General features: G+C 51.3%; 2 protein-coding genes across 3 annotated transcripts in view; both read right to left on the reverse strand.

The window, feature by feature from the left end:
- Positions 1 to 525: 525 nt before the first annotated feature.
- The window catches only part of HM13 (histocompatibility minor 13), a 56494-nt gene continuing 32231 nt past the window's right edge, over positions 526 to 24788 (reverse strand). The window contains exons 5-13 of one of the 2 annotated variants that reach the window (XM_025398530.1): positions 21627 to 21712; positions 21409 to 21534; positions 20562 to 20619; positions 16139 to 16222; positions 10990 to 11026; positions 8919 to 9021; positions 4699 to 4784; positions 2766 to 2912; positions 526 to 1869 (exon numbers count right to left, since the gene is read on the reverse strand). In XM_025398530.1, coding sequence (XP_025254315.1) covers positions 1773 to 1869; positions 2766 to 2912; positions 4699 to 4784; positions 8919 to 9021; positions 10990 to 11026; positions 16139 to 16222; positions 20562 to 20619; positions 21409 to 21534; positions 21627 to 21712 — 824 coding nt within the window. In that variant the 3' untranslated portion in view covers positions 526 to 1772. The remainder of the gene's footprint in view (positions 1870 to 2765; positions 2913 to 4698; positions 4785 to 8918; positions 9022 to 10989; positions 11027 to 16138; positions 16223 to 20561; positions 20620 to 21408; positions 21535 to 21626; positions 21713 to 24788) is intronic. The other variant, XM_025398531.1, reaches the window with a different exon arrangement.
- On the reverse strand, positions 21902 to 23347 carry LOC112632682 (malignant T-cell-amplified sequence 1-like). Its single transcript, XM_025398532.1, has one exon. It carries the CDS (start codon positions 23232 to 23234, stop codon positions 22689 to 22691), a length of 546 nt encoding a protein of 181 aa, XP_025254317.1. The 5' UTR covers positions 23235 to 23347; the 3' UTR covers positions 21902 to 22688.

Below are 24788 nucleotides of genomic sequence, written 5' to 3' on the forward strand. Positions count from 1 at the left end.
TGCGGAACATCTGGCTGGGCCAGGACAGTCATTAGGTGGCAGGCGCTCGGCGCCACTGCCACCTCAGCCTCTGCCGGGGGCTGGTGGTGACTCAATAAGGCTTTTGTGGGCCCTGGGCCGCAGAGCCAACCATGCTGTGTGCCTGGGCCGCCTGCCCCATCTGCCGCCCTCAGTGGGGCCTTGTTCCAGGACCACATGGCCTCAAAAGTCGGCTGGAGTGGGTAGAGATTCCAGAAGCCTCTGAGAGGGAACCCCCTCCCTGAAAGGAAGAAGCCTTTTGAGATTTTCTACCCCTTTTCCTTCCTATAGAATCCTGGAGCCAGTAAAGTTGAGTGGCTGGGCCTCAGGGATGCCCAGCACACCAGCCACAGTGACTTGGTCACAGGGGTCTGGGGAGGATCTGCGGTCCTTAGGAACTTGGAATTCAGTTTGGCTTGGCTAAGGTCAAATTGATGTCCATAGGCAAGCTGCCTCAATTCCCTCATCTGCACAGTGGAGCTAATAATAGCACCTACAGCCCAAGACTCAGAAGGAAGTGAAATCCTCTATCAAGGTACTTAGTACATGTTAATACCTAGTGAAGGTACTACAATCACACTCCTGAGTCTCTGGTCATGATTGTCCTTTGGTCACTTCCAAACTGGAAGCCACTATTATTTTCAGCCTTTGAACCTGAAGCTTTGGGCAAAGAAGAGCCCTGGGTCCGTCAGTCCAGTGGCCACCCTCTTCTGTTTCCCCACTCAGTGACCTCATACCAGGTGGGTGGATGAGGGTTGTGGCCACTGTTTGCCTGGTTTGGGGTGGTGTGGGGTCGGTCTCCTGCTGGCCAGGGCTGCTGTCTTCAGCAAACTTTAGGGAAACCCGGGCCCTAAGATTTCAGCTCTTAGGCCCCAGAAAGCCTCTGACAATCACTAGGCTCAATCCTTCCTCACTCCAGCCTCTCTAGAGGTCCTGGCCCTTGTGCTGTGACTGGCCCCACAGCAATTTTGGGAAGAAACCCAGGAATGGGCAGAATGGGAGAGAGAAAGTCTTGATCTTCAGGGTAACCTAGACTCCAAGCCCTCACCAGCCGAAGCCATATGGCCACAGGGACCAGGGAGGTTGGCAGGTTCTAGTTACTGCTTCCCTTATGAGTCAGGTCAGCCCTGGGTACTCCGCACCGCTCTCACCACGGTGAGTGGGGGACTCTCATCTGCCAGCACCCTTGCTGCCCCCAAGTGTTTCTAGGAAGGTGGTGAGAAAAGTGACAGCTGGTGAGAGAGAAGGCTCGTGGGCCCCCTCTACTGGCTAAAAGGTGTTTTTGGGGTGCAGGGCTGGCCAGGCACTGGGGTGGGCACCCTCAAGGGGCTTGCAGAAAAGATTCTGGGTGGGCAGGTGAGACCTAGAAAACCGAGGGCAAGACACTGGGTGCTTATGCAGAGAACCTTCCGGGAGCACAGTGGCCCGCCCTGGCCATGGGATGAGTTTTTAATGTGAGGCAAAATCAGTCCACAATACAAAATCTAAAAATCACACCCACTTTTCCCACTTGGCTCCGGGGGAGGGGGAAGCTGGGGGTTTCTTTTGCCTGCAGGGTGTGGGGAGGAGCAGAGGAGGGCCAGGAGAGGGAGAGGGAAACAGAGGCCACAGAGGCCTGGCTGGAGGTATCCTGCTGCCCCCTGCCCTGTCCTGGAGCTGCCCTCAGCCTCCTGTGCCCTCTGCCCGTGCATGCCTGTGTGGGCCCAGCCCCCATCTGTCTGGTCTGGCCCTGAAAGGCTCCGGCACCAGCCGCATCATTTCTCTTTCTTCTCCAGCCCCTTCGATGCTGATGCCTCTGTTCCTTTGGATTCTGTCACTGCCGCTGGATCCTTAGGATTTGACTCCTCATAACTGACCAAAAAACAAAATAATAATAATTCATTTAGAGGAGAGGGTGAGCAGAACCTTGGTTGTCCCCTTCCCCCACCCCCATCCTAGAAAAGCGCCTGGTCACATGCGGAGCGTCAGCCCTGTGTCCACTGCCCAGCACCTAACAGCACCTGGCCCCAGCCCTACTGCATGCCCTCCTCAGACAGGCTGCTCTGCTTTCTCTGAGCCCGGGGGTGCCAGGAGGCAGCGAGGGCAGCACCCAATGGAAGAGAGGTTGGGCCTGGGCTTGTGTGGGCTGACTGCAAGCTTCCTGAACCTTCTGCTATAGCGTGGAAAAAGGGGCGGCCATGACAAGGCTACAAGAGATGGAGATAGGCTGCCTCCCAGGGCACACAGCATCAATCAAACAGCTCAGCGCCAGAGGTGAGGGCACTGCTGTACTGGCAAGTGGCAAGGTGCTGCTTTGAAGACAGACACCCTGGCTTAGCTCCTTCTATGGGCTCCACTTTTCAAGCAACTGAGTTCATGCCAAGGACAATACACATATTTCCTCACCAGATCAACCCCGTGAGGCAGGAATGTGCCCACTTACAGATGAAGAAAGTTAAGTGACTTGCCTAAGGTTATACATATTCCTTGAATGGTAACAGTATCTACTACTGCATGACAAGGGCCATTTCCATCCACTATGATGTGGGCCCCGCATTACTGTTGAGGGCAGGAAGCTTAGGGGTTGTCCTGCTTCCCAGCCCCATGGCTGGGTGCAGCCACTGCCCAGTGGTTGTAGAGGAGCTGCCTCTTGCGGCCTACTCCTGGTAATGTTCCCTGCCCTGTACCCTGGAGCTGCAGTGTCTGCCCTACCTTGGGCCCCGGGGCAGTAGGGGGAAGCGGGCAGGTGGGCACCCGCTGGGCATTACATGGCGCTGGGATTCTGCGGGCGCCGGCGGCGAGGGCCAGCTAGCTTCTGTTGCATGGAGTCGGCCAGGCTGGCTGGGGAGCCCGAGACTGTGGGGAAGTGGGTGAGCCTCGGGGTATGAGGCAGGATTTCCGCCGAGGACTCGTAGCTGTGTGAGAGACAGAGAAGAGACAGAAAAAAGAGATGGATAGGGAAAGACTAAGGGAAGACAGACTTCCTTTCCAAGGAGCAGAGAGCAGAACCGTCTTGTTTTTACCTATTTCTGCACTTCCAGATTTTATGGAAAGAATATTTGGAAAATGAAAAAAGATGTACCTAGACAAAGGCACATCAGGCCGCTGTGCAAAAGAACAAGCATGCTCTAGAAGTGTATGTGCTGCTGTGGAAACACCTCTAAGAAATACCGTGGAAAGGCAAGATGCAGAATGCTCGAAGAATGCCACCGTCTGTGCAAGAAGATGTATACACACGTCCGGGTTTCAGTGCACAGGTGTCTGAATGTCTGTGTAACACTGCTGGCCTCTGTGGGGTAGCTGGAGCATGAGGGTGCTCTCTCCTGTTACAGCTCTGGAATTTTTACTATGTGAATGTGGTACCAATATAAACATAAGTAAATCAATAAAAAAGGGGGGGAATAAAAGGGAAAAGTAAAACAAAAGGTGGAGAATTAGGGGAGAGAAATGGGGAGGAAGGAGGGAGAGAGAGACAGAGAGAGAGAGAGATCACTTGCTTTTTACCCCAATCGAAGAACGTCCAGGGTAGGAGTGGAGGACAAAAAGTGGGGGCAGGGTACCTGTATGGCAGAACATTTAGCACCAAGCAGGTAAAGGCCATGGGCACTCTCTGCCTTGTGTATTCAGAGCTTTGCCTGATGAGGGCACAATAGCATTGGGAGGTTACCCCAAGGGGAAAGGCAGGGAAACCTGGGCTGGATGGGAGGCAGAGGGAGGGTGAGAGGTGGGTGCTAAGCTCAGGGATCGGGTGCCATGCCCACTCCCAAAGCTCCCCGAGACCTGTCCCCAAGTTCACCCCTAACTCCCACTTGCCTAAGACCACAGAGCTTTGCTGGGTGAGGCAATGTGGGCAGGCAGGCTGGGGATTCTAGGCAGGACAGGGAGGGCAGAGGCAGGTCCGGGGGAAGGGTGAGTCACAGGCTCCCCTGCGGGGAGCCAGGTGCACAGGAGGCCCTGGCAGGCACTCTAGGGACAGCTTGGAGGCCAGGCAGGTGGAACTGGGTGGAAGGCACCCGAGTAGGCAGCTTTAATCGCAACTGGCAGCTATTTCTAGGTCCCTGGCAGGCAGGGTCGGCAGTGCTGTGGGCAGACACCTGTTGGAGTCACGCAGGCCTTGGGGTATGGGTGGGGCTGTGTGCAGGATGTGGCAGGTGTGGATGTGGCCCTGGGGAAGGGGTATCTATGTGAGATACAAACAGATGGAGAGAAAGCAGTGAGCTGTGGGTTACAGCCACAGAGGTGAATGAACAGGGACTGACACCTGCCTTCTACTCAGGGCACTTTCTACCACACTAGGGCATCCCACATGCCCCCTGTTCTATTACTCACATGTGAAAACTGAGCCCATGAGAGGGAAGACATGTCTGAAATCACCTGGGGGCAGAGTCACCAGGGCTTCTGACAGTAGGCAGAGAAAAATCCACAACAGCTATTCTTAAGATCTGGCTAGCATTTGGATGGGGGAATGCCTAGAGGGCCCTGATGCCTTGTGCTCCCCTGGCTCCTGGCTCAGGGGAAGGTTCCCACTGGTACCCACAGGCCAGGTACCCATGTACTACTGGTGGAAAGGGCGAGGGGGGGGGGCTGGTGGCAGGAACAATGTTCCCCCGGAGAGGTGTACAGACACCACCAGCAGGTTCCACTGACTGCCAGCAGGTGCAGTGGTGCCCATGAGGACATCTGCCCCCCACTCTGCCTTACCTGAACATCTCTGTCACTTCTCCCTTGGCCAGCGCCACCAGGACAGGAAAACCGATGCAGGCAGGGACCAGGTATAGGAGGGCAGGCTATGAGAGGACACAGGCTGGTGAGGCCATGCTGGGCACGGCACTGCTTCAGGGCCATACCCAGCACCCCAAACCCCTCCAGGGCTGAACTGAAGGACAGTGACTGGTCCAGGACCACAGCAAATTAGTGGCTGGACCTGAACCCAGGGCTAACTCCCAGACAAGGGCTGCTCCTCCTGAGAGGGAATGCAAGAAAACTAAGAAACTCAAGCAGGCAGGGCTTCAAGGGTTCCCAAGGGTTTGGCTGGCAGCATCTGAATCACCTGGGTCACTAGGTTTAAAATGCAACTTCCTGGTTTGGTCCTACTCCCAGAGACTCTGCTTCCTGAGGTCTGGGGCTCACACCTGCATTTTAGCAAATGCTCCAGATGCTATTATAGTGATGATGACGTCACGGCTGCGCTAATGAGTACTTGTTGCAGCCTGTATTAAGATGACCTAGCTGGCCACTGGCTCCCCCAGGATTCACATCCAAGCAATTTGGCATGTCTGTGCCGAGACTCCTGATAAAGCTGGGTTTGGAGAAAAAGATAGTTATACTAAGACCCCAATCATGAACATCTACTGTACAGGCACTGAGCTTAGCCTTCCCAGGAATAGTCAGCCCACTGGCACATCCCATGATGGTTATCCTTTTGCAGAGGAGGAAGATCAATGCTTCACAGGGAGAGGGCTCAGAGACCCAAATCTTTTTTTTTTTTTTTTTTTTGAGATGGAGTCTTGCTTTGTCACCCAGGCTGGAGTGCAGTGGCGCGATCTCGGCTCACTGCAAGCTCTGCCTCCCGGGTTCATGCCATTCTCCTGCCTCAGCCTCCCAAGTAGCTGGGACTACAGGCGCCCACCACCACGCCCAGCTAATTTTTTATAGTTTTAGTAGAGACGGGGTTTCACTGTGTTAGCCAGGATGGTCTCAATCTCCTGACCTCATGATCTGCCTGCCTCGGCCTCCCAAAGTGCTGGGATTACAGGTGTGAGCCACCGTGCCCGGCCAAGTTTCTTTTTTTGTTTTTTGAGACAGAGTCTTGCTCTATCTCCCAGACTGGAGTGCGACGGTGTGATCTTGGCGCACTGCAACCTCTGCCTCCCAAGTATCTGGGATTACAGGTGTGCACCACCATGCCCAGCTAATATTTGTATTTTTCAGTAGAGATAGGGTTTCACCATGTTGGCCAGGCTGGTGCACTTGTGTTCCTTCACATGGAGTCAAGTCCCTTGCTACATGCTCTGTAAGTCCCTCTAATTTCCCTCACAGCATTCTCACTTTGTCTCTCAGACTGAAATGCAGTGATATGAACATGGCTCACTCACTGTAGCCTTGACCTCCTGGGCTCAAGTGATCCTTTCACCTCAGTCCCACAAGTTGCTGGGCCTACAGGTGTGAGCCTCCATGCCTGGCTAATCTTTAGGGCCTGGTAAATACTCAATGAATGGCTCCTTCATGGCGCTTCTTCATGGGTGCTCATGAAGTGAAGAGATTGTCCTGAAGAGGGTGAGGAGACTTCAAGCCCTTTTTTTTTTCTGAGACAGTTTCGCTCTTGTTGCCCAGGCTGGAGTGCAATGGTGTGATCTCAGCTCACTGTAACCTCCGCCTCCCAGTTCAAGAGATTCTCCTGCCTCACTCAGCCTTCTGAGTAGCTGGGATTACAGGCATGCACCACCAAGCCAATTTTTTTTTTTTTTTAGATGGAGTCTCACTCTGCTGCCAGGCTGGAGTACAGTGGTGCAATCTCGGCTCACTGCAACCTCCACCTTCTGAGTTCAAGTGATTCTCTGCCTCAGCCTCCCCAGTAGCTGGGACTACAGGTGCCCACCACAACGCCCAGCTAATTTTTTTAAATTTTTAGTAGAGACAGGGTTTTACCATGTTGGCCAGGATAGTCTTGATCTCTTGACCTCGTGATCCACCCACCTCGGTCTCCCAAAGTGCTAGGATTACAGGTGTGAGCCACCGTGCCCGGCTAATTTTGTGTTTTTAGTAGAGATGGGGTTTCCCCATGCTGGTCAGGCTGGTCTCGAACTCCTGACCTCAGGTGATCCACCTGCCTTGGCCTCCCAAAGTGCTGGGATTACAGGTGTGAGCCACCACACCTGGCTGGAGACTTCATTCTTAATGTAAAGCCAGCCCTTGGCCAGAGAACAAATAAATCTTTCCCACATGCCCTTGATCCTAATATTCAGATTTATTTCTTGCCATCTGCCATAGGTGGGCTGTGATCAATACTGTATTACGTATATTAAATTATTGAATCTAACAATCCCTAAGTAGGCTGGGAGTGGTGGCTCACGCTTGTAATCCCAGCACTTTGGGAGGCTGAGGTGGGTAGATCAGCTGCAGTCAGGAGTTTGAAACCAGCCTGGCCAACATGGTGAAACCCTGTTTCTACTAAAAATACAAAATCAGCTGGGCGTGATGGTGCATGCCTGTAACCCCAGCTACTTGGGAGGCTGAAGCAGGAGAATTGCTTGAGCCCAGGAGGCAGAGGTTCCAATGAGCTGAGATCACACCACTGCACAAAGGCAGAGGTGTCCCTTACCTAGAGCACTGGGACTACCTGTGTGTTGGAGAGTAGGGGACCCCATGGAACACAGTCCCCTCACGTCCTGGATCCCCTTTCCAAGAAGAATTTTTAGAGGTGCCCACTTGGATGACTAGGGAGAACGGCTAGGCTGCTGCTGGTGAGTAACACAGGACTTGGGCCAGGGTTCAGGAGTTCGTTAGTCCGGAGTCCAGATAGCCATCCAGGGCCCAGCCTGACGTAGTGTCCGCATTCTTTCAGCGCTGCAGTTGCCCCATAAAGGAGGACTCCTGTGTGCCAGAGCTCTGAATGGGTGCCTTTTCCCAGTCCAGCCAGGCAGAAGGCGAGGTTGCCCCCTTGTGGCCACTGGGGGAACTGGCTCTGGGCTTGGACTCCAATAAGGGGCTGAGAGCTGCAGAGACCTCCAAAAGGCCTCTTAACTAGTTCTCCAGTCCAGCCAGGTCCAGTCACTCTCTGCCACTCCTTGCCATATGCATGTTACTCTCAGCTTACACACGCTTGAAGCCCTTGAGCAGAAGTGAGAGGCAGTTCCACAATGGTTCTTGATTTTTCTACTTATGGGCTAGGGGCCTTTTGACCTTCTATAAAGTAATACTAGGACTAAATGAGTTATTAGCAAAAGAGTTTAGCACAGTGCCTGGCACAGAGTGATTTAAAAAAACCCCAGCTTTGGTGATTAATTCAAAGATGACTCGTCTGTATTTGGGCCCTGGGGAAGGGGAAAGGGGACAGAAGCAGCAAGCCCAGAGTTCCATGGTTACTGGGTAGTGCTGGGATTCACAACAGGGCTCCCTTAGCCCCTGTTCCATGCTGGCTTTCCCATGGCCAGGGCTTGACAGCCTGGGTGTGGTTTCCAGGCTGACCCAGGTTTGAATCCCAGCTTTATCACATACGTGCAGTGTGGCACCTCAACTCGTTTCCCCACCTGTTCACAAGGACCCTCACGGGTGCAGAGCCTGGCATGTGGAAGTGCTTAACAAACAGGAGTTCTTATTTCCAGCAGAGAGTAGGGCAATCCTGTCTGCTCACTTTCCCCTGAATCTTCCCCTCTCAAGGCCACACTGAAGGCTCCCAGTCCTTGTGCTATGTTGCCTCATTCTGTGGCAGCTCAGTACTCCATCCTCATCTTGGTGGGAGAAGGAGGCAGAGCCTGGGCTACTTGGGAGTAGGGGGAGGGAGGCCCCAGTACCCAACACCTACTCCAATCCTGTTCTTCTCTGTCTGCTTCCCACTACCAAGGCTGAGAAGCCAAACCCTCTTTCCTGGACTCTCCTGTAGCCAGGGTTGCTTTAGGACCCCAATCTGGCCCACGAGATGCTGAGAGGGTTCTGGGAAAGTTCCTGCCTTCCTGATGAAGGAAGCAGTCATGGCTGTTATGCTTTTCCCTCCTTCTTGCCTCTAACGTGCAGATGCTGCTTGGAGCAGTGGCAGCCATCTTGCAACCACAAATGAAAGGCCAAGAGAATCACAGACATGACTGCTTCAACACCAGTGGAGAGTGCCTATCTCTGGACTGCTTGCATTTACAAATAAATCCTCTGTAAGTTCCTCTATTTGCAGTGAGGTGTTCTTGACACTCTGATACCATCCTGCTCACCTGAGCATGCTTGAAGATGTGCATGATGAAGATGGTAAGGCCCAGGCCAAAGATGTAGGCCGCAAAGCTGGTGTAGAAGTAGGTGTGGGTATTCTTCTTCAAGCTTCAGGGAAGGTGTGAAGAAAGAGGAGGGTTAGATATAGGTTAGATATAACACCCCTTCTGAGGGAGCTGGGGAAGACCCTAGAGGTTGTGGGGGTGACTGAGCTCTGGGGTGGGAGTCTGGAGGTGGGTGTGCACGCTGATACTGCCCCCAGCTATGTGTCTCTGGACAAGTTGCTTTCCTTCTCTTAGCCTCAGTTTACTCATCTGCAAATGGGAAAATGAGGAGCTCATCTCCTTGGTAGTTATGAATGTCAAATGCTACAACCTAGAACAGTGGCTGTAAGACTTTAGTCAGCATAAAAATCATCTGGAAAGTTTGTGAAAAAATGCAGAATTCAAGGTCCCATCCCCAGGGAGTCTGATCTAATAGCCATAGAGCAAGGTCCAGGAATCTGTATTTTGAAAAAACATCTGCGGTGAATCTCATACTGTTGGATCATGCTTTGAGAAACACAGATACAGAAACTGCAAAGGTAAGTTACTACTTTTAAGTGCAGTGGACGTAATAGTTCAGTAGCCGATTTGTGGTACTAACAGATGCTGGCTGCATAAATAAATGCCAGTGGCTTCCTGGAGGTGATTCATCCAAGATCGGCTTCAGAACAGATGAATCATATGCAGCCCGACATTGCCATTACGTGACTTCCCTCTCCAATGCCAGCTCCATAACCTCTGCATGTCCCCAGTGCCTGGGACGTGCCCAGCCAGTACTATGGACTCAGTTAACATTTGTGGAATGAATAAGTGCTTCTGACGCCCTTCTCTCCTTGTCCTGGGTGCTTCTAAGCCTTCAGCTGCAAGTACATTGAAAACTCGCCTATCGTGAGAATTTGGGTACAAGTGACTCTCTTTGGGAATGTTGCACTGATTCTGGAATCAGCTGAGGAGCTGCTTATGCTGTGAGCCCAGGCTAGAAAGGAGACTCTGTCTCTGAGGGTGCTGGCAATCGAATCTGTTTCCAGCAAATAGCCTGGGGGTTTCTGATGGGTTTCACTTTGTATTACCTCTGAACAGCCAGGAGTAGACACGGCTGGCACAGACATCCCTGTACTTACAGACTGGCCAGGTCTCTTCCAAAGGTGACTATGAGCCCATATGCTCCTAAGGTTCGAAGTGGCACTACACTAATAACCCAGGTGTATGTGAGTGGGAAAAACCTAAGTTTCACATGGAAACTGGATTTCAATGATGCTGGTAGTAAGTCTCTCATTATCACTGTCACTGTTATTACTGCTTTTGCAACTATCAGGCATGAGGAAACCAAGAGTTCACAAACCACCTCAAAGTTAAGTGCACACCTGCCAGCCCTCACAGAGATGAGGGAGCATAAAATGAATGGAGCTGTTGCTGGCGCCCCCTGCTGACGGCAAGTCCTGTTGCACACAGGTGCATTAACTCGGATAAGACCTTTCCTGTGTTTTAAATGCTGACCTAAGTTGGCCCACCTTCTCTTCCTCGTGCTGTCTACAACAGACTGAAAAATGTCTGAGTAAAGAGAGGGCAGGGAACAGCTAGAGGAGCTGAGACATGGTGACCTGACCCTAGGCTGATAAAAGATGATGATGATGACTGCAATCAGGATTCAACCAAGAGCTGAGGTCAGTATGTGCTCAGCACTCTCTCCAGATATTCATGGTAGGAACTCTTGTTATTAACTCAAGATGAGAAACCGGAGGCTCAGGGAGGTCAGGCCACTTGTCAAGGTCACACAGTGAGAAAGCACTGTGAGTACCACCAGGTCCTTGTGGGTTTAAAACTCTTGGCCTGTGATTCTTAAAACATTTTTTTGACCACAAGCTCTTCAAACACTTAGAACTTCAAGATGCAAAATGCAGATAAAATCAGAATTGCTCTGGCTGCTATGGGGTGGAGGGTCTGGTCCCCTGAGGTACCTTCTCTGGGTTCCTGAAGGCCACTGGAGAATCCCTGGAGAACCCCATGCTGGGGCAGGCCCTCACTCACTCACCTGATGTCAAAGCGCAGCAGCAAGGCAATGAAGATCCCTGTGGGAGAAAGCCGGGGTTAGAGAGTGAAAGGGAAGCAGCCGGGCAGTGACCTAACAAGAGACTGGGTCCTGGTCCCTGACCTGGTGTTCTGTCTTGGAGCAATCACTGGAGACCAAGGGTGTGGCCACTACTCTCGAGTGCCAGCAGAAAGTCCCATTTCTCTGCCTAGAACAATGAGAGTGGCCCGGGCTTTTACTTTGGCCTGGGACAATGACCCGGTCCCTCACCGCACCATACTGTCACACTGTGACTGCCCAAATGCTTATCAAGTGCCTACGTACCAGACGCTATGGACAATGCAGGAGTAGGCAAAACAACTGCTCCCGCAGAGCTCAGCCAGGGGGACAGGGTAGCCAGACTATGACATACCTCAAATAGTCATGGACATCACAGTGAGACTGTAACTGTTAAAGAGTGCTTCCACTTTGGAAGGCCGAGGTGGGTGGATCACGAGGTCAGGAGTTCAAGACCATCCTGGCCAACATGGCAAAACCTCGTTTCTACTAAAAATACAAAAATTAGCCAGGCATGGTGGCACACACCTGTAGTCCCAGCTACTCGGGAGGCTGAGGCACAAGAATTGCTAGAACCCAGGAAGTGGAGGCTGCAGTGAGCCGAGATCGCACCGCTGCACTCCAGCCTGGTGACAGAGCGAGACTCTGTCTCAAAAAAACAAAACAAAAACCGAAAAATAGCCAGGTGTGGTGGCAGGCACCTGTAGTCCCAGCTACTTGGGAGGCTGAGGTTGCAGTGAGCTGAGATCACACCACTGCACTCCAGCCTGGGCGACAGAGTGACTCCGTCTCAAAACAAAAAACAAACAACAAACAACCCCCCCTCCCCCCAATCTGCCAGGCATGGCGATGCACGCCTGTAATTCTAGCCACTCGGGAGGCTGAGGCAGGAGAAATGTGCTTCCCACATCTTGAGAAGGTATAACAGGATGAGACCTAGGCTGGGCGGGGGCGAAGGAAGGGAAAGAAGGAAGGCTTCTTGGAAATGCCACATGCCAGGAGGAGAGAACAGCACGTGCAAAGGTCCTGGAGAAAGAGGGCTCAGAGATGTGGCAGGGACTGAGGGGCCACTAAGGCAGCTTGCCCACCGGCAGGAGATGAGATGGACCAGCCCTGCAGGGCCCTGAGGACCATGGGGAGGAGTTGGGTCTTTATCCTCAGTGAAGAGATGCCCTGGAGGAGTTCTGAGCAGAACAACCTAAACAGATTTTGAAAAAGGTCCCTGTGGCAGCTGTGTGGCTGGATGGGGAAGGAGGAGCAAGTAGCAGGCCATTTGAAGGCTCCACAAGAGCACAGGAGAGGGTTACCTCAGTCTACCCACCTCACTCTGAAACTTCAAAACCAAGCCAATTATAAGCAATGGTTCTGCTAAAAAAGAAAAAAGAGAGATTTCCCAGAAGTCTAAGCATCCCCAAAACACAGCCAAGCAGTCCTGCCCCTGTGCTACACACACACCCTGTGTGTCTGCCTCCCTCACTGGGCTCTGAGTCTCATTTACTTCAAGGAAGGCATTGACAAGAAGCACTGCCTGGCCGGGCACGGTGGCTCACGCCTGCAATCTCAGCACTTTGGGAGGCTGAGGCAGGTGGATCACCTGAGGCCAGGAGTTCAAGACCAGCCTAACATGGTGAAACCCCGTCTCTACTAAAAATACAAAATTAGCTGGGTGTGGTGGCACATGCCTGTAATCCCAGCTATGCAGGAGGCTGAGGTTGCAGTGAGCTTAGATTGTGCCATTGCACGACAGCCCGGGCAACAAGAGCAAAATAAAATTCCATCTCCAAAAAAAAAAAAAAACAACAAAAAAAAACAGCAGCACTGCCTGTCAACATATGATTAATTTTAAAGAGGGAAATGAATTAGTTCTCGATGAATACTCTGTAGGAGTAGGGAGTTGGTTGGGGAGAGAGCAGACAACTGGTTATTCTGGAAACAACTGGGAACTCAGCGCCCCCTGGCGGCTGATTTCTACAAGTGTTCTCCAGCTAATCCAAGAGTCAGAGCTCTGCCAGGGGCTCTCACTCCTTTTTTTTTTTTTTTTTTGAGACGGAGTCTCGCTCTGTCGCCCAGGCTGGAGTGCAGTGGCCGGATCTCAGCTCACTGCAAACTCTGCCTCCCGGGTCTACGCCATTCTCCTGCCTCAGCCTCCCGAGTAGCTGGGACTACAGGCGCCCGCCACCTCGCCCGGCCAGTTTTTGTATTTTTTTGGTAGAGACGGGGTTTCACCGTGTTAGCCAGGCTGGTCTCGATCTCCTGACCTCGTGATCCGCCCGTCTCGGCCTCCCAAAGTGCTGGGATTACAGGCTTGAGCCACCGCGCCTGGCCGGGGCTCTCACTCCTAAAGTGCATCTGGCCTTCCAAGCAATGCTCCACTGAGACTCTGTGATCAACTTACATTTATTGTGATTTCGGGACTACTGGGGATATATATAGAAGGTGGGGGAAGGACAAATATGCCGAGATACCCTGTGCTTGTCTCAAGCCCAGAAATTATGACAAGGACACGGGGGAAGTTTGTGGGGGTGCCTGACAGACCGTGCCCTGGAGAGTGAGTCAAATGCTTTACAGGACTCCATTTCTTCTTTCTCACGGAGATGCCTTCTACTGGGGAAGCAAGTCTCCCTGCCTCACAGCACTGCAAATTATGAAGACACATGGGTGCAAGCCCACACCCCCATGGTCTCAGGCAAGTCAAACCTGTTTCCTTATTTGTAAAATGTGAATGCCCTCTATCTCACTGGACTGCTGGGAGAAGTAAAGATAACATATAAAAAGCACCTAGCACCATTCTTGGTACACAACAGGTGCTTGATAAATGGTAGCTGTTGCGATTACCATCTTATTACTGCGAGTACTGCTGTAAGAGCAGTTCTGACAGCATAGCCTTTTTCGCAGTTGGACAGCGCTGGTCTGAGTCCTGGCCCTGTTGCTTACTAGTGTGTGAATTTGTATCAGTCCCTTTACTTCTGAGCTTCAGTTTCCTCACTGGTAAAACAGGGAAAGCCTCTGTGTCACCTCCATGTGTCACAAGATGCAACTGTCAGAAATAGAAGTGCCTGTATCACCCTAGGTGATCAGAATTGCTAATAGCATCCTGCCCTGGAAAGTAAGTCAGCCTTTAATCTGCTGCTTTAAAAGAATTCCTCTTCTTTTAAAAAAATATAGACGGGGTCGGCCAGGCGTGGTGGCTCATGCCTGTAATCTCAGCACTTTAGGAGGCCGAGGTGGGCAGGTCACCTGAAGTCAGGAGTATATACACACACACACACACGCACACACATATATATATAGTCTCACAATTCGCCCAGACCTTCTTCTTTAAGAGACAGGGCCTCACTCTGTCACCCAGGCTGAAGTGTAGTGGCACAATCATAGCTCACTGCAACCTTAATTAAACTCCTGGGCTCAAGCCATCCTCCTACCTCAGCCTCCAGAGTAGCTGGGACTACAGGCATGAGCCACCATAAACTGGCTAATTTTTTTTTTGGTAGAGATGAGGTCTTGCTATGTTGTCCAGACTGGTCTTGAACTCCTGGCATCAAGCGATCCTCCCCACTCAGGCTTCCAAAGTGTTGGAACTACAGGTGTGAGCCACTATGCCCAGCTAAAACCTTTTTTTTTTTTTTTTTTTGAGACAGAGTCTTGCTTGTTGCCTAGACTGGAGTGCAGTGGCGCGATCTCGGCTCACTGAAAGTTCCGCCTCCTGGGTTCACGCCATTCTCCTGCCTCAGCCTCCCTAGTAGCTGGGACTATAGGCGCCCGCCACCATGCCCAGCTAATTTTTTATATTTTTATACAGACAGGGTTTCACCGTGTTAGCCAGGATGGTCTCCATCTCCTGACCTCATGATCCGCCCGCCTCGGCCTCCCAAAGTGCTGGGATTACAGGCGTGAGCCACCATGTCTGGCCTAAAACTTTCTTTTTTTTTTGAGACGGAGTCTCACTCTGTCGCCCAGGCTGGAGTGCAGTGGCTGGATCTCAACTCACTGCAAGCTCTGTCTCCCGGGTTCAAGTGATTCTCCTGCCTCAGCTTCCCGAGTAGCTGGGACGACAGGCGCCCACCACCTCGCCCGGCTAGTTTTTTGTATTTTTTAGTAGAGACGGGGTTTCATTGTGTTAGCCAGGATGGTCTTGATCTCCTGACCTCGTGATCCGCCCGTCTCGGCCTCCCAAAGTGCTGGGATTACAGGCTTGAGCCACCGCGCCCGGCAAAACTTTCTTCTTTTAAGCAAGCTTCTAACCCTCTGACTCTGAGACTAGGAAGACAAGTACGTCCCCTGGGTTCACTGCCCCCACTACTAAGCCCAGATCAGCAGACACACACCACCTGAGCCTCAGTCACTTCAGCTGCCTTCAGAGTGGCAGCTCAGCTTTGCCATTAGTCTCTTTCTTGACTGGTAGTTTGAGCTGCTCCTGCCCCAAGGTGAGGCCAGGCTGTGGGTGTGCAGGATGTGCTCTCCTGCTTAGACTGTGGACGGGGCCCCTGTGTCCATACCCACTGACACACTGACTAGAACCCACACGCAGATCCAGGGGCTCAAAGGCCAGCTTCTGCAGACAAGCAGGTTTGCATGCACATGCTCCTCTGCTAAGAGTGCAGACACAGGAGCCCACGTGTGTGTTCTCCCTGGAGACATCTTGGCACAGGGAGGAGGAGCAAGGGGGCTATGGCAATTCTGGTACATCTGTGATGCTTGCAGACGCTGGGAAGGGGTATGTGTATGTGTGGGTGTGTGTGAGAGGGGTTCAGTCCCTTAAGATTGTCATGAAATGTGCTTTTTCAGAGTGTACCTCAGTCTGTCATTAGACTTTTACTTTTGTAGTTCTTGAGCAACATCTGCTCACCTAGACCAGAGGCTCTGTGAAGACAGTCTTGTTCAATGACGCCTGACCAGGGCCCAGCCTGGAGCATGGCACCTGATTGGCACTCTGTAAATAGATGTTAAGGTGGAACCCTTCACCAGAGCCCGGCCTGATCTAGCCTTACTTTTTCTCTTTCTAAGCTGGTAAGCCTGTCTGTTTAGCAGTAATCGCCTTGCTCCAGGGAATACTCTCTCCACCCCTTTCACATGACCCCCACCCTAGCAGGCTCACCTGGAATGACGACATCTCCAAGTCCCAGCATGGCAAAGTTGTTTGCTTCGAGGCCTTTCTCCAGCAGATCCTGGGGAAACACCACTGAAGGGGGAGGCCGGGATGTGAGGAGTCAGCTGGAGCCCAGTTTACTTTGTATTTTTTTTTTTTTTTTTTGAGACAGGGGCTTGCTCTATTGCCGAGGGCAATGAGGATTGCAATCGGGAGTGCAATAGCATGATCTTGGCTCACTGCAACCTCTGTCTCCTAGGCTCAAGTGATTCTCCTGCTTCCTGAGTATCTGGGATTATAGGCACCCGCCCCATTTTTGTATTCCCAGCTTAATTTGACTCCTAACCCACATTCTTGTTGTATGAAACTCACACATTTGTGTTTCTGGGTGGGACATGGGGGATGAGGTGGTGAGAGGATGCAGGGCAATGTCTCCATCTGAGTCACAGCTGGTTAGAGGGGGGAGGAATCGGGTCATCTAGGCTGAAGGTTTAATGCCTTTACTGAGCTGTAACTCAAATAACCATACAATTTCAATGCCTTTTTATAGCTATAGAACACTTTGGTTAAATGGGATTGACACTAAAGCCCAGTATATAAGAAAAGAGCCACACAGTGCCAACATCTACAAGGTTTCCCATCTCACAACAGGGGTATGGACAGATGGTGGCCCTTGTTCTGAAGCAGGGTGAGCCTGGGCTATAAGCTCCTTCTGTATTTGCTGAGGGAGAAAATGCCACACACCCGCAGATTCCTTCCTTAAGGCCCCTCACTCAGAAATCTTGCTGGATAGCTTGTTTGAATAAATACAGATTAGGGAGAAACGTCTCCCTCTGTGTCTAGTTATAGCAAAAGGAGGTTGTAACTGGATTTCATCCATAAGGCCTTGCAAGCAGAGCAGTTAAAAGTGGGTTTTAAAGTCTGACTTGTGGGTCTGTGGGTCTGAGCCCTAGCTCTGTGCTCTGCACAGTTTACTTACCTGCCTTAGTTTTCTCACCTGTGAAATGGGTAGACAACAGAACGGACCCCTCAGGGTAGTAGTGAAGATTAGATGATTTGTACACACTGTTAACTGCTACCCCATGCCTTCTTTACTAATCCAGTCCTGGTTTTGTGTGAGGCAGCCTTTCCAGGTGACAGGTCAAGTGTGGTGCAAGACTAAGCCACTCAGGAAAATCCTGTTCCTTGAATTCCTTACTTGCAGGTAGGGGGTCAGCTCTGACCAACAATATGTTTTTTCTTTTTGAGATGGAGTCTTGCTCTGTCATCCAGGCTGGAGTGCAGTGGCACAATCTCGGCTCACTGCAACTTCCGCCTCCTGGGTTCAAGTGATTCTCCTGCCTCAGCCCCCCTGAGTAGCTGGAATTATAGGCGTGCGCCACCACGCCCGGCTAATTTTTGTATTTTTAGTAGAGATGGGGTTTCACCATGTTGGTCAGGCTGGTCTCGAATTCCTGACCTTGTGATCTGCCTGCCTTAGCCTCCCAAAGTGCTGGGATTATAGGTGTGAACCACCACACCTGGCCATTTTAAAAAAAATTTTATTTTTTATACATACATACATATATATATATGTATATATATTTGAGACAGAGTCTTACTCTGTCACCCAAGCTGGAGTGCAGTGGTGCGATCTTGGCTCACTGCAACCTTCATCTGGCCAACAATATGTACACAGAGGTACACAGGGTTTCTGGGTAAGCTTGTGCTTCCCTAATACATGGATAGGTACCCTTGCCCTGCCTGCCTCTTCCTGCCTTGTATGTACAACGCACAGTGATTTGCAGATTCTCTCTCTCAATCCTGGTACCATTCAATTCTGAGTGGCAGAGACTATAGCCTCCATTTTACAGTTCTAGAAACCAGGGCTCAGAGAGGACAAGTCTTCTCCCCAAGGCCACACAGTCAGCAAGTGGCAGAGCTGAGATTCAAGTCCAGACAGCCTGACTTCAGCATATGTGCACTTCACTGTTCTGCCTTTCTGCCACTGAGCTCTAGTCCTAGCAGTAGAAGGTAGTGGGTCTTCCCCCTAGCCCGGAAAACCAGACCCTAAGTATCAGAAACCAAATATGACAGCACCACTTTGCTGCTCGGAGCCTTCCGGTGGCCTACGGGGCAGTGTCCAAGCTCCTTGGACAGGCATCCTTGGCTTCCCAAATCTGGCCTCTGCCTACCTCTTTCCAGCCTCTTTTCCCTGAACTCAGCTACGCCCACTCCCTGATTCTCTGCTCTCAGGTCCCTCCATGCACCTTCCTGCCTCCAGCCCTTTGCTGAAGCTGTACATTATCTTTCAAATGCCCATACTGCCCCTGCATGGTTGGGAAATGTGTATTCATCCTTCATGACCCAGAAAAGATTTTCCTGACACTCTGGCTGGGTTCTCTGGGCTTCGACACTTCCGGACTCATCCATCAAGGCATGTGGGGAATAGCTGTTGCTCCGGCTGGCCCAGCATCTGTTCCCTTGCTCTGGAGAACTGCCCTCCCCTTGTACACTTGGTTCTGGGGGGCTGCCAATTCTAATACTCTGCCTCCAGGCACTGGAGAGGGCAGTGACCCTGGCCTGTCCATCGCGATCCTCCATTTCTCCAGTGGGAGTGTCTGGCTCACGGGCCAGGCCAGGCCTTATAGGTTTATTGAGGCCAAAGCTGGGAGAAACCTGTTTTCCTCTGGGGTCACTAAGCTGGAACCACAGAATTCAGGAGCTGTTTGTGGCCATGAAGCTCTCCCCAACGCAGGGAGAAAGGCTGTCCACAGTGGTGGAGAGTGAGTCATGAGAAAGACAACTGTTTCTTGATTCCCTGAGTGGAATCTCCCCCAATCTCCCCCGACGACTGCCTGTCGCCACGAGCCAGTGCTTTCATGGCACATGCTCACTGTTGCCTGCCCTCCCGGCAGCATCTTCCTCTCTTCCTTGCTAGCATGCCTGACGGATTCTGTTCCCCTCTTTGAGCCTTGTAATCCCAGGAGGTGATTCTCCACTAGTCTAAAGCTTAAACTCTAAGCCAATCATGTTTCCTAACCCCCTCACTGGTGAATGGTTTAGACTTGGGCCTGTGACCCAGTTTTGGCCAATAAAGTATGAGGAAGGCTGCACGGGAGATTTGGGGAAAACCATCCCTCCCTGAGACATCATTTCCCCTTTCTTTTTCTGGACATGGCTATGTAAGGAGTCAATGCTGGGAGCTGCGGCAGCTATCTTGGGACCATGAAGGGATGACCTAAGGGGCAGGTGGACATGCTGAGAATGCTCCTGAAGTAACCTTGGCTCTTGGTGAAGAGAGGGTTATTAACCTACTCTGAGCCTTCTACCCCTGGGCTTGCTGTAGTGTGAGATGACAAAATTTCCCCCTGTTTAAAGACAGTTATATAGGTTGAGTATCCCGTATCTGAAATGGTTTGACCAGAAATGTTTCAGACTTTTTTTGAATTCTGGAATATCTGCATATACATAATGAAATATTTTGGGGATACAACCTAAGTTTAAACATGAAATTCATATTATACATATAGCTTGAAGGTAGTTTTATATATGTACACATATACATACATATATTTATATACATATAAATTTTAGAGACAGGGTCTCATTCTGTCATCCAGGCTGGAATGCAGGGACATGATCATAGCTTACTTCAGCCTGGATCTCCCAGGCTCAAGTGATCCTCCTGCCTCAGATCCTCCCAAGTAGCTAGGACTACAGGTGTGTGTCACCACACCTAGCTAATATTTTAATTTTTTGTAGAGATAGGGTCTTGTTGTTACCCAGGCTGGTCTTGAACTGCTAGCCTCAAGTGATCCTCCCGCCTCAGCCTCCTAAAAAGAGTTTTATACAATACTTAAAATGCTATTTTCTGCATGAAACAGTTTGTTAAGTCCTTATGTGTGGAATTTTCCACTTGTGGTGTCATGTCAGTGCTCAAAAAGTTTTGGGTCTTGGAGCATTCTGGATTTCAGATTTTCGGATTAGAGACGCTTAACCTGTAGGTGGATTTTCTATTACTTATGAAGAGTGGATACACTGAAGAACAAAACCAAGGCAGTTTAAGCGGCACGGGATAGATAGCATCTGACACTCAGGTGCCAAGGGGACCCCAGTGAGGGGTGCTACAGGTCTCGGCTTAGAGGTTTTCTCTCTTGGAAAGCCCCTGCATGTGCCCACCGGGTTGGGTTAAACAGTTCCCTCTACGCTTGCTCCCATTTTGCCTCATTTCATACCATGCTGCACCATGACCAAGTGGCCAGAGGCCGGGGCCTGGGCACGATGAACACAGTCAGATGAATCAATGAGGATAAGGAAACCAGGCTGGAGAGCCACAGGAGGAAGAGGTACATGGGGAAGAGATAGGGGGATGCACTGACCGAAACGGGCTGTGGGGGTATGGCCTGGCAGGGGTAGGGGAGGGGTTCCCTATGGCGGGGCGGTCACTTACGTTTTATTGGTGCCTCAAAGGACTTGGCCACTGTCACCATCACATTGGTGCCAAATACCTAGAAGGAGAAAAGAGCAGTATGAAGGAAGGAAGGGGCTGTGGGGGAAGAACGGCTGTCCCTGGGCTTCTAGAAGTGCTGTTGCCTGGAATCTGAGGGGAGCTGGGAGGGGCTCCGGTGCAGATCTGAAGTTGAGGTGAAGTGGCCACTGATACTGGTTCTGGGCAACAAAGAGGGGAAATTCGAGGGAGTATAGAAAGGACCTCTGATGGCCCAAGCCAGGCAGCCTATGTTTGTTCACAGTTCTGTTCCTCCCAAGTGATAAAATCCCCCAGCGCCACCCACTCATGAGAAGAGGCTGCCTGGGGCCAGGAAAAGGGTGCCCGAGTCAAGCTGACCTCAGTCCCTCTGCGATGCCTCTCAGAGTCAATGTGAGAGGCATCACAGGCCAGGGCTGGTGTGCAGCTGAGCACAGATGGCCTGTCCTCCCAGGTCAATGACCTTGCTGGGCCCATTCATCAACATTCTTCCACCCCTACCTGAACTTCTCTGAGTCTCAACTCCCTTGCCGAGGAGACATGGGATTAGGTAACACCCCTACTGGCAAGGAAGATATGCAGGTGGTTGGAAGGCACTGGGCATGAGTGTGCTCTCAGAAAGAGGTAGAATCTGCTCTCTCTGGCTCCATCTCACACATGGGCCCAGAGAGGACTTGCTCTGGGGTCTGGAACTTCAGCCCAAAACAGCTCTTCTCTATCAGATGACTGCCACTTGGGCCAGAGAGGCAGGGCAGTAGGAAGATGAGATGGTCCTGGAGCCAGACATCCTTGGTATCCCTGCCTGACTCACCCAGAAGACATCGTAGATGAAGAGTCCGCCCAGCAGGATGCAGCCAGTGCTGACATTGTTGAGGTGCAGGAGCTCTACTCCATTAAGGGAGAAGGCCAGGCCAAAAAGGTTGTTGGCAATCCAGTGCTGAGGAAAGCGGGGAGTGAGACCAGCTTGCTGTGCCCCACCCTGCCCTGTCAACCCCATCCTCCCCTTCTGCCCAGGTCCCGGCTACTCACCTTCCTCAGCAGGTACCAGACGCCAACGATGCTGCTCAGGCCCAGGCATACCAGGTCCTTGGTGTCAAATTCATAATTGATGATCTCTGAGCAGAGAGGCCAGGTAAGTCCACTCCCCGGGGCGGGGCTACCCCTCCCACCTGTCAGCCCCTGGATGGAGGAGGGCATGGCTATGGGCACTGCGAGAGGTTCACACGCTGGGGGGCTAAGCCTTGGCTGCCCTAGATTAGTATGAGTTTCAGGAAGGGGAGCGCTCACTGGAGCCACTCCAACCCCTCCAATTTCCTACAGGAGGGAATGGAGGCCCAGAGAAACTTACAAGCCTGGCACAGGGTCAGCGGGAAGTGGTCTTTGGTGTTACAAGCACAGGCTTTGTTACTTGTAGCTGGGTGACCTTGAGGAAGGCAGTTCCCTCTCTGAGCTTCAGTTTTCTTATGTGTAAAAAGGGGACAACAGCATCCCCTCTGAGGGCTGCTGTGGGGAATAAGTAAGATAGTCCTTACAATGCGTCCAGCACAGTGCCTGGCACATAGCGGGTGCTCAGTCAATGCCAGCTGCCACTGAACCCAGGTCTTTAGAAAGGTCTAAGTTAATTCTGGAATCTTTCTACTTTGCCACCAAAGGATGAAGAAGGTTAGCGGCAGCCTTAGTTCACTAGCAGGCGATGAAGAAGGGAAGAGATGCAGGTCTCAAGGAAAGGCCAGAGTTCCCGAGGCTGCTTTTGTAGAGGGCCCTGTGGTAGACATCTTGATGTTAGACCATTCTTGATTGCTTCCAAGCTTCCTAAGAAGACAACTAGAGGCTGTGGAGTTTGCCGGGAGTCACAGAGTCCAGCCATTCCTTTCACATTCCAGAGTGTAGCTGACTGCTTACTGCTTGTCCCCTAATTTGTTATTTCCTCTGTGGTAAGAGCACCCTGATTTGTTTTCTATAAAGTATCTGTTAAACTTATTTAGCATAACCACAGAGGCATTGTCTTCACGCTGTCACACACAGACACAAACACACGTACGACACAATCAATATCTACATTTAGCCCCCCAAATGCATTCCTTCTGAGGCTCATTTATATGTCTTCATGTGCCACAGCCCATCGTTTAAATAATGGATGTTTTCAATGCCAATTCCTTTGTTGACTTTCTCAATATCTTCTGCAGACATCTTCATGACCCCAACACACAGAGCATGCTGTTTTCCTTCTGCTGTGACTGCTACAATGGTATCTACCGCAGCAGGGTACAGCTTAGCTCCAGGAGAAGTTAAACCTGGACACATAATATTTGCGCCGCTGAGTACAAATTTGATAGCTCCTTTATCAACCTGCTGGTGTGGCAGGATAAAAGGGTATTTGTGAAGCAATCTTAGAGTTGGACAAAAAGGCCCCTTTCTTTGTCTAAAAAACAGTAATTCTCCACTTACGGTAAGGATTTCTGTATGTTCGTGGCATCGTACTATTTTGACAGGATCTTTCTTAGGCATGATTTGATTAAGCCATGGTTCAATACCTGGAAACTGCTCTACCAGTTGGCTCTTAATGCCCTTAATAACTGACGTTTTCAACTGGATGCAGTTGGACACACTTTCCTTTTCATCAAACTTCTTGAACATGATCCAGGGTGAAGCGGGCGACAACAGGGAAACAAATGGAATTGGCAAAGCTCCGGTAGAGTCCCCTGCAGGAAGGCCAGTGCGGGCGCCACGCGGACTGCCGGACAGTCAGAGCCGTTGTCGCTAACCGGAAGATGACACAGCCAGCGCGCTTTACGGCCCGGTGAAATCCGACAACTTCCGCTCTCTTAACGCCACGTCACAACTGCGCTTGGCCCGCTGTTTTTTCGACTGCTGATTCCTCTCCAATGAGGATCGCTGAAACAGTAGGGCTTGAGAAGCAAGAAGTGATACGAATGCTTTCTCCTTGCCGAAAGAGAAGACTGGAGCTCCGCACCCTGATGAGTTAGTTCCAACTGGACATGAGGCCGACTCACGGCCATTTTCAAGCTTCTCTTATAGCTAAATGGACCCGGGATATGGAAGCCTCTCCTTCCCTCTGGCTGGACAGTGGAGTGATGACACCACCCTGACCCGAGGGCCAGCGCTGTATATGGCGGAGCATGAGATAGATAGGGTCTGGGACCTTGAAGACTCTGTGGTACAAGCTTAGCCTTTTTACTATTTTATTTATTTATTTTTTTAGACAGGGTCTTGCTCTGTCACCCAGGCTGGAGTGCAGTGGTGTGACCGTGGCTTACGGCAGCCTCCAACTCCACGGCTCAAGCGACCCTCCTGCATCAGCTTCTCAGTGTTGGGATTACAGGCATGGGTCACCGTGCCTGGCCAAGCTTAGTCTTTTTTTTTTTTTTTTTTTTTTGAGACAGGGTCTCACTCTGTCGCACGGGCTTGAGTGCAGTGGCGTGATTTAGGCTCACTGCAACCTCCGCCTTCCCAGGTTCAAGCAATTCTCCTGCCTCAGCCTCCCGAGTAGCTGGGATTTCAGGTACACGCCACCATGCCTGGCTAATTTTTTTTGTATTTTTAGTAGAGACGGGGTTTCGCCATGATGGCCAGGCTGGTCTGGAACTCCCGATCTCAAGTCATCTACCTACCTCAGCCTCCCAAAGTGCTGGGAGGCATGAACCATCTCACCTGGCCCAAGCTTAACCTTAAAAAAAAAAAAATAAACAATTGTTTCTTTGATAGAGGTTCCTTAGAGATGCACAAAGCAATCACATAAAATTGCTGCCGATTAGGGACAAGACAGCATGTGCTAGGCACCAGTAAGACAGAATGCTATGGCCAGGCAAGGTGGCTCACGCCTGTAATCCCAGCACTTTGGGAGGCCAAGGTGGGCGAATCAAGAGGTCAGGAGATGGAGACCATCCTGGCTAACACAGTGAAACCCCATCTCTACTAAAAGTACAAAAAAATTAGCCGGGTGTGGTGGCGTGCACCTGTAGTCCCAACTACTCGGGAGGCTGAGGCAGGAGAAGGGTGTGAACCCAGGAGGTGGAGCTTGCAGTGAGCCAAGATTGTGCCACTGCACTCCAGCCTGGGCAACAGAGTGAGACCCTGTCTCAAAAAAAAAAAAAAAAAAAAAAAGGGCCGGGCATGGTGGCTCACGCCTGTAATCCCAGCACTTTGGGAGGTGGGCAGATCACGAGGTCA

This window comes from Theropithecus gelada, chromosome 10, assembly GCF_003255815.1.
Source record: "Theropithecus gelada isolate Dixy chromosome 10, Tgel_1.0, whole genome shotgun sequence".
NCBI classification, from domain to species: domain Eukaryota; kingdom Metazoa; phylum Chordata; class Mammalia; order Primates; family Cercopithecidae; genus Theropithecus; species Theropithecus gelada.

What these genes read in the sequence shown, in the direction of transcription:
- LOC112632682 (XM_025398532.1), bottom strand. Translation starts at nt 23,234, where the DNA reads ATGTTCAAGAAGTTTGATGAAAAGGAAAGTGTGTCCAACTGCATCCAG.